Genomic DNA, 10,175 nt, shown 5'->3' with positions numbered 1-10,175 from the left:
TATTCATATAAATGACTGAAAAATATTATGTAGTAGCAAAAAATGTGTTATTTTTCATCACTCTTCGTCTTGCGTACAAATAAAAATTAGTAATCTTTAGCTGATGAGCAATCCTCAACATCAGATATGGAAACACTTCCCGACTCTCAGATAATTTTTTCTGAATTTCTGTTATTCTGCTTTTTAAACCTGTCTAACCTGCCATTCGAGCACATGAAAGTAGTTTCTAAAGATGGTTTTAAAAATCGGTATATGTATTTATTTTGAAGTAGAAATTTCAAAATTATTACAAAGAAAATGGGGGGGGGGAATCAGTCGAAGATAGAAAAAAGTTCATTATATCCAACTTCCTCACTTTTTTGGTTCACTATATCCACTAAAAATAACATTATACGTGTATAGCCAGGCACGGGACCGAGCATTTCGTTCACTATATCTGAGAGTTCACTATAAGCCGTGTTCACTATAGCGGGGTTTGACTGTAGTACAATAAAATCGATACAAAAGGGACAAAAAGAAAAAAGGCAAAAACAAAGGTTATCAATAAGTTTTATTTAATGCGCAACAGAGAGGACAAAATAAAATGAACTAAACATTTTCATCAATACTTATTTAATATAAAATTGTACTTTCAGGTGTTGTGGATAAAATTTTGTCTTATAAGCTATTCATCCCTTTGAGTCGATTGACTTACTGCGCATATCTGATACATGTGATTGTGATTTCTCTTTATATTTTCTCGCGGAAAACTACTATAGTCTTTACTCATCAAACAATTGTAAGTACAAATTATAATGGATTTTTTTATTAATATAATTGAATAATTCTTTAATAAAATTAAAGCTCCTAAAAAGTTCTGCGCTAAACCCGTTTAAAGATGTTACACGGAGATAGAAGTCAACATATTAAATGGCAATTTTTTCATTTATTTTTACCATGTTTTTTTGTGAAAAAAGCAATTAATAGCTCTTCAAATATTTACCTTGTTGCTTGATCTGAATCTAAATAATATGACAATTTTGAAATGCAATTATATTATTTTTCCAGTTCAGCATGTTAATGTAAAACATAAATGAAAAAGACACAAATTGTAATTCGTAATTCAAGGACTTAAAAGAGATTGAAAAATATTTTTATCATAAATATTTTGAGATAAAGTTAAAACGTTTTAAAACTGAAATGTTAATTTGAAATGGGCCTATTTGATAAACGTATTAGGAAAAATCTGCATCATTTATGTGACTCTAATCATGCACATTAATCTGTTAAATCATAAATGCATCATGCATACGTGACAAAAAGTTTTTTGTTTAGTAGTATCTGATAAGTATCTAGTAAAATTTTAACAATATGAGGATCATCTTAGAAACGATAAAATTCTTATTACATTATAAATGTATTCACAGAAAATTTCTCACTAAGAACAAAACTTAGTAAAAAAATCGAATCCCATTTTTTAGTCGAACTGTTAGTGTACTATTCGCTTTTAGAAAAAAGGTTGGTCACCATTCAAAATTACCTTGTGCAACACTTAAACTTCAATGATAACCAAGTCTGATCTAAAACACAACTGCATTTAAATATCCCAATTCTTCAATCTCTTTGTTCTAAGACCTAAACCTATTACCTAGTTTAAAATAATATGTTAACTGAATTTTTCACCGTCTACCTGGATTGCCAGTAGATTGTTAACAATCGAGTACGAGAAGGCCTAAATTTCTTATTCTCTGTCATGCTGCGAAGCATCCACATAAACAAAAGTTCTCTGTTTCAAAATCTTTGAGTGTTTTAGTTGAGTGACAGGGATAATTATATTTTAATTTTTAAATATCTGTCAATTACATTAAGTAATTTTATACCATTTAATTTCTATTTTTTTTCTGTTAAGCCTAATTCGAATTTTATCTAGCCTAGTCGCCATTTCATTATTCTCTCGGTGATGTGTGTATGCTTGATTGACAAACTAATTTTATTTTTAGAACAAGTGCATAGATTCATCCTAAAGTTATATGATTTTTACTTTTTACTGAATAGTAAAAGTAACTTTACTGACTCTTATGTATATCATATCTTACTGCAATTATAATTTTTAGTGTTGCTGAATAGCAAAAAATGTGGCAACTGCTTTACGCCAAAAAGCGCAGAAAAAAAAATTCTTTATGTTTCACTACGCTAGTAACTCACTGCATAAAATTTAAAATTGGCGAACAAAAAGTTTTTAAAAATAAGATGTGAGCCTCTCCCACACTATGATTGTAGTTTGTCTATAGCTCGTTCACCAGGAGTTGGCACTTGGCTCCGCCTTCATCACGTGGTATACGACGATACTATTTCGCTATTTTTGGGAGAAGGTTGTGAGCAATCCTGAACAATGTTGCTATTTGGCGATCGTTTGATATTTTGCACTCTTTTTTTATGATATTTCTTTATTTTGAGTGAATAGTTTGTCCTTTATGAGACATTTCGCTAGGAGAACAGCAGTTTTTAAATTTAACTATATTTAATTAGCAAGTGTAACAAAAGGTATAATAACAGATGATAAAGCAAAGTAAGTGACTGAAAAAGAATTCACTTTTTGTGTTTGGCGCAAATTAAGGGTTGTCTCAATTTCAACAACGGAGATGTTTCTCTTCTAACTTCCGCGCTGAAATGAACTCTGCGTCCTAGGAGGTGGAGCCAAGTCTCAACTTCTGGTGAACGAACTATACCGTAAGAACTTTCCCCGCCTCAAAGTCTGAGGCCGTCTGCTGCTATGGAAACAAGAATAGCTCATTTCTGGGAGGGTAGCTTCGATTCACTCCACGGCTAACACAGTAGATCGAAGAAAAAGAGTCACTTTCTTTCGCCTACCCGTGCAAAAATCTATCCTGAACAATGACCCCACACCCCTATTTGAAATAGTTATACGTCGTTGTCATAGTCACCGCCACGGGCCCAGACGAATTGCTAAGTAAGTTCTTCTCTAGGCTATATGATCTCTGGTGTTTCACTTTACTACTTTGATGTCAAGTAGTTGCAGCCATTTTTAGGTGGGAAAACACACAAACATTTTTACACACTGTAAAAAGTTTTCGTGTATCTTAACAATAAAAATAGAGGCAGCTACTTTACACCAAGAGTACTGTGGTGAAGGGCCAATAATGTTCCTCTACACTACTTCGTGTAAAGTAATTTTGCCACACTTTTTTGCTGTCGTTAAACAGCAAAATGTTTAATGAAATTAAGGAATTATACACATCAGAGTCAGTGAAGTTATTTTTACTATACAATTTAAAATAGGAATAGTTAGTTTAGGAAGCGCCACACTAATTCTTAAAATAAAATTAATTTTTAAATCAAAGCAACACATAGTATACGGAAAATATTAAACCAAATTCAAATTAGGCTTAACAGAATAGAAGCGGATAGAAATTATATATTATAAAATGATCGAATACAGTGGGCCGAGATAGCCTGGTTGGTAGGGCACTGGGCCCATGTCCGAGAGTTCGTGGGTTCGAACCCTGCCGGCCGAAGTAAAGTGACTGATGCACGTTAAATCTGTCGAGTCGCAGAAGTCCTCCATGTTCCCATAATAAATCAATACCTCTGGGGGTACTGGATTGGAGATCGATCGTTATCTTATTTTGGTCAAAATTACGATCTGTGGATGAATGAATGGATGTATGAATGGGTTCGCCCTATAAGCGGACGTGACGTATGGTGTGGCATTAGTCGAATTCTTGGGCATAGATGGCGCCACTGGAAAACAAGAACAATCGCACACCCTCTGCCTAAACAGGCATACGTCAACATTGAATACAGTACACAGGTATTTAAATATTAAAATATTATTATACTTATTACTCAGTTAAAAAAATATATACATTAACAGTAAATTTTTGTTCAGCGTCAAAGACAACAATAAACTCAAGTTAACACACACTTAATTGTGATTGTAAATAATTTGATGGTAAGCCAACATTGGTGTTCTCGGAAGCAAAAATGTGTATGTAAAAATTAGCAAAAAAATCCCTGGATACCACTGAAATCAGAGCAGGTTTTGATGTTTTGTGATGTTAGTTGTCCTCCTCAATATTGATTCAACAGGTTTGTTTTACTTTGCTTAAATATTAATTTGCGAACCCCGATGTTGATATCAGATTTTATTAGACGAATTAAGAAAAGAACACTTAATGTGGTGAACATGGAACATTGCATATACACTGAAGAGTCATTACATTATGACCACCCTGCTAATAACATGTAGGACCACCTTTAGCCCTCAAAACTGCTAGCACCCGCCGTGGCATTGATTGCACAAGGTGCTGATAGGTAGTCTGAGGAATCTGGTACCAAGCGCTCGCCAACTGGTCCTGCAATTCCCTTACATTGCGAGGGGGTAGCGTGGAAGCACGAATTTGGTTTTCTAAGTAGAACCACAAATGCTCTATTGGATTAAGGTCAGGTGAATTTGGGGGCCAAGACATGACTTGAAAGTCACTGGAATGTTCCTCGACGATTCGATCCTTATGACATGGTGCATTATCCTGTTGGTAAACACCATCCTCCGCAGGAAAAACTGTTGCCATGAATGGGTGAACCTGATCTGCAACTATGTTCAAGTAGCTTACAGACGTCAGGGATTGTTCTATGAGGATAATGGGTCCTAATGTGTCCCATGAAAACATTGTTCCTCGGCGAGAAACCATGAAAACTTGGGCGAGCCCATTGTTATAGATGGAGGGTGCTCATAATGTAATGACTCTTCGGTCTACATATCTTCTAAAAATATAAACTATAAAATTATTTTTATATATTAAATATTCTGTAATTTAGAGAAATATTTTTAATACCTATTAAAATACATTTTATTAACTAAAAGTGAAGCTTTCCCGCAACAGCCCATCGTGAGCCACGGGGATCATGGCGATTTAGGATCCACAAATTCGAGACTAATGGCATGATTGTGGCAATGTTGGCCGCACTAAGTACAAGCCACATTTACTTCCCAGACAAGCTGATACCCATTGATCGCAAGCTGCACGTGCTTCAAGCCGCCACTGAGGATCGAACCGCAGTTCTTCACAGTGACAGGCCTTAACCACTGAGCCTTCGCGGTTTGAAAGGTATTCCAACGTCACGCAATATTCCAAAATGGTCACCCTTCCTAGTCATTGACCCAAGTACTGACAGCGCTTGGTGAGGTATAGGCTTCGGTGATTGGACGAGAACAGGTCTTTTCGTCATGTTATGGCGATTGACCATTTATTAACTACTGTTTTTTTACAGTTTCTTTTGTTACATATTTTTCTTAAGCAATGTTCTAAACAATAAAATCGAGGAAATTTTAATTCTCTTTGATATGCACTTTAAATTGATTTCTTCACTAAAATTTAGTAATATTAATATTAATAATAATATTAGTAATATTATTACTAATAATATTATATAAGTAATATAAAATAAAATAATATAATCAATAGATAATATATTTAATGTAACTAAAACTAATATGATTAATGTATAATAATACTTTCAATAAACTAATTGCAGCATTTTTTCAGATCCTGATGTTTTTGGGTTTGCTGATTGTAACATATGCGCTTTCTGTTCTTGTGTCACTGACGTTTGAATCACCCTTAATCAGATTAGAAAAACTTATCAGAAGCAAATTTCAGAATAGATGAAGAACTTTACAAATATATTTCAAACATTTATTAACTTTAAATTAGCTAAATAATTATTTATATTTTTTAATGTATCATGCTTGTAAATTGCCTCATTTGTTGAAGAATTGCATAAAATAAAATAAAAAATTAGATCAAATATTTTGTGTGAAAACATGCACATGCTAAAATATGTTACTTCCCTGACCACTCATACTTCTCACACTAAAAATAGGTTGTAGGAATATTTCTACAAATGTTTTACTTAGATTTATAAAAATATTTCAATTTTAGAAAGATTTAGTTTCCTTTTTAAACTCAATACTTTAAATACTTTTATTAGTTTGCCTAACTTGCTCAATTATTTTAAGTAAATGATGAATAAAAATACTCACTCAATACAAAATGATTTCTGAAATTATGAAAATTTTGCATTGTGTCTCATTTTTGAATATTTACAACTGCTACGATATGAATAGAGAATGACAAATTTTTGAGTATTAACAACTGTTACAATATCAATTGAGTACTGTTACAATATGAACAGAGAATGATAATTTTTCAGGTATTTATAACTGTTACAAATATGTAAAAAAAGGTCCCTCAAAATTCAGAAAAAATTGGTCAAAATAGCAACTATAGTTGTATTCGAAAACCCCACGTATTCATTATTGAGTTTATTGACAGGAAAATTGAAATAATATATTATATTCATTTTTGAGCAAAATACATAGTCTCAAAAATGTTGTCGAAGTGAAATTATGTGAGAACGATGTCCGTTGTATTCAAACCAAGGATCTTCAGGTTTTAAGTTGGATACTGTAACTATCATAGTTGTACACTCCAGTCCACGGAGAGTAAGAAAGTTAGACAAAGTAACCACCACAATGACAAAACTTGAGACACTAAATTTTAATTTCAATAGTTTAAAAAGGGCTGAAATTATTTAAAAAAAGGTTTCAATAGCTTAGTCAGATGATCGGAAGTTTAAGTTTAACTTTTCAATCTATTCGCTATACCTTAAAAACTTTTAAGCAAATGGAATGTTCACCACTCTCCATCTATAACAATGGGCTCGCCCAGGTTTTCATGGCTTCTCGCCCAGGAACAATGTTTTCATGGGGCACATTAGGACCCATAATCCTCATAGAACAATCCCTGACGTCTGTAAGCTACTTGATCATAGTTACAGACCAGGTTCACCCATTCATGGCAACAGTTTTTCCTGCTGGGGATGGTGTTTACCAACAGGATAATGCACCACGTCATAAGGGTCGAATCGTCATGGATTGGTTCGAGGAACATTCCAGTGACTTTTAAGTCATGTCTTGTCCCCCAAATTCACCTGACTTTAATCCAATAGAAAATTCGTGGTCCTACTTGGAAAACCAAATTCGTACTGTCACGCTATCCCCTCACAATGTGAGGGAATTGCAAGACCAGTTGATGAGCGCTTGGTACCAGATATCTCAGACTACCTATCAGCACCTTGTGGAATCAATGCCACGGCGGGTGCTAGCAGTTTTGAGGGCTAAAGGTGGTCCTACATGTTATTAGCAGGGTGGTCATAATGTAATGGCTCTTCGGTGTATAACCCTCGCTGGACTGGGGTGTACAACTATGGTCAGAGCATCCAACTTCGAACTAGGAGGTCCTTGGTTCGAATCCCGTTACCAGCCAACGAACACCTTTCTAACACATTTCTCCCCTCCTTCCTCTCATTAATTTTAGGACTATACATTTTGCTCCAAAATGAGTATACGCTGTTTCAATTTTTACTTCATTATACTCAATAATGAATGCATGTGGTTTCAGAATTCGACTATATTTGTTTTGGAGCTATTTTTAAAACATTTTTGCTCAATTTTGAGAAACCTTGTTTTATAGCTAATTTGTGTAGAAAATTGTTACAATATGACTAGAGAACGATAAATTTTTGAGTATTTACTGTTGTTATTCTGCGAAAAGAGAAAAACACGTTTTTGAGTATTTACAATGTTACAATATGAATCGAGACTAAAAAAAAAATTCACTTGTGAAAATCAGAGCAATAATTAGCAGGGATTGAGAAATTCTTCAATTACTTGACGTTAATCATCAATATATGAAGTTCCAACCTGGTTAGTCAACATAAAATTCTAATTTAATTCAATATCTTTCTTCGAATTCATTAAATTTGAATGAATATTTTGAAACATATATTTTTGGCATTTTTGAAAATTAAAAACGAATGAAGTAAATATTTATATGACATTTTAAGAACGATTTATCGCATGGAGAAACCACCTAAGTTTTTGAAATAAGCCTATTTTAAATGAAACTGCTCATAAAATAAAATGTAAAACAATCCTTATGAAAATTTTAATTTTAAGCTCTATTGGAAAATTTCTTAAAATATAAAACAGTTCATAAAATAAGATAAGAAAACAACAACTTTTTAACTGAAGATGTAAAAATTCTTTAAATTTTTTTACTTTGGATATGGGCGTATTTGCCATCAAATGGTACTTTTTGCGATGTAAAAAGTAACTGATTTCTTTTTAATCTAAGTAAAAACAATTATGCTGTTTCAAAATTATTTTTATAATTTTTACAGAAAACTTGTTATCAGTGCTGTAAAAAGTGTGGAATAAAATTATACTTTAGAAATGGATTTCACGGTAAAATGTATTTTACAGACGCTGCTCTCAGGATGCTAGTATTTTTTTTATCGAAATCTGATTAGAAATTTTTTACAATGTATGGTAAAATTTTTTTTGCGTGATGGATAAAATTCATATTTGATTAAATTTTCATTTTTGAAATGTTTATGATATCAAAAATACATAAATTCGTGTATAAAAATGGTCGCCTTGTTTATTTATTTACCAAAATCCATTTTTATTGCAAGATAAGGATTTTCTTGTCACGGAAATTTAGGAATAATATTAATTAAAAGGAAATTTAAAAAAAAGTCTGTTCACTTTTTTAATCCTAGTATTTTTATAAAAAAAGGTAACTATAAAAGTAGATAAAGATAAATATGCACTAAAATTTATTTTTGATATAATATAATGTTATTCTTGCTGGTGAAACTATATGAATATGGTTAATTAATAGAAAATGCATCGTTCACTCGTTTTTTAAGATATGAGACAAAAATAACTACTTTACAATTACTTGTTTTATTTTTTTAAATTCCATAATTTTATAAAATTATTGTTAAATTAAAAAAAGCTGTTTCATATAATACTTAAATGTATAATTAGAACACAATTTTATGTAAGAAAAATTTGATTAATATTTATTTTCTTTACTTGAAGAATGAAGGTGACTTTTATGAACGAAGGTGACTTTTAACCTTACATTTAAATGTATGATTACAGTGAAATTTTCAATACAGTTTGATAAATATTTCATTTATTTACTTTACGTAACTAATGGTGACGTTAACAAAATAGTTAAATACATGATTAGTATAAAATTTAAAATATCGATAAATTTCGTTCATAATGACGATGACTTTTAACTTCATATTTAAATATAAGATTGTAGTACTATTTTATGCAATAAAATCCACTTCATATTTCATTCTTTTTTTTAAGCAAATGATTGTTAAAATTCTATCATCTTATTGCGTTTTCATTACCAGTAAATGCAAATGTGCATAAATTGTGTTTTTTTCTCAGGAGCGAAGCAGATTGATATTATATTATTTGACATACAATTAATACGTTTATTTTAACGTATTAATTAGGGCAAAGCTAAGAAGTACATTAATACATATATTTCATAATCCATGAGGTTTTTTGCATTCAGTTGAATGTTCCTAAATGCACGGCCATTTTATATAAGTTTGCCAAGCAGATCAAATTTAGAATTTTATTGCGACGCTGAAGTATTGCTGAATTATTGTTGAAGAATTGCGACTTCAGCTCTAAACAAATTTTTCTTGATGGAATTTATCGAAGAACTTCGTATTTCATTCATTGCATTTCCTTTAGAATTCACGTACCATTTTTTAAATAATGTTACATTAATTGAAAGTTCTTTCTTTTTGAAGTTTCATAGACATTACTTATAGCGCAATTCATTCTAAATTTTTTTTTTATTGTATTAGTTATTAATCCGTGGTTAGCCCTCTTATTAAATCAGCTGGACAGCCTTGTAAAATATTTAACTTTCTACTTGAAATCGCATAATAAAATACGAGATAAGAAAGAACTGCGGTAAAGCAAACAAATGATTTCAAGTATAATCTTTCTGTTTTTAAGTATCTTTCCGTATAATCTTTCAAGCATAATCTTTCTGTTTCACGCTTTTAAGATATTTAAATGCTCATGTAAAGTTGTAAAATTTTAGAACTTTCAAATTGCTTTTCAAAATCGCAACAGAAGGGCGGAACTACAATGATATTTTTCTTGGTAATGATTGGGATAATAGAACTTGGTAATTATAAAATTATAATTTTAAAAATATTTTCTAGTAACTATGCACTATACAGAATATCTTTTATTAGTTCGGATTATATATATATATGGTTTTAAG

The 10,175-nt window shown here is 31.5% G+C and overlaps 1 protein-coding gene across 1 annotated transcript in view; it reads left to right on the top strand.

The window, feature by feature from the left end:
- LOC107454326 (nose resistant to fluoxetine protein 6) overlaps nucleotides 1–5,808 on the top strand; it is a 26,184-nt gene extending 20,376 nt beyond the window's left edge. Inside the window, exons 13-14 of the mRNA XM_043056084.2 lie at nucleotides 636–778; nucleotides 5,547–5,808. Of these exons, the coding sequence (XP_042912018.1) occupies nucleotides 636–778; nucleotides 5,547–5,669 (266 nt within the window). The 3' untranslated portion in view covers nucleotides 5,670–5,808. The remainder of the gene's footprint in view (nucleotides 1–635; nucleotides 779–5,546) is intronic.
- The last annotated feature ends 4,367 nt before the right edge of the window (nucleotides 5,809–10,175 follow it).

Source organism: Parasteatoda tepidariorum, chromosome 8 (genome assembly GCF_043381705.1).
Source record: "Parasteatoda tepidariorum isolate YZ-2023 chromosome 8, CAS_Ptep_4.0, whole genome shotgun sequence".
Taxonomy (NCBI): domain Eukaryota; kingdom Metazoa; phylum Arthropoda; class Arachnida; order Araneae; family Theridiidae; genus Parasteatoda; species Parasteatoda tepidariorum.
This window is presented reverse-complemented; position numbering and strand designations above follow the sequence as displayed.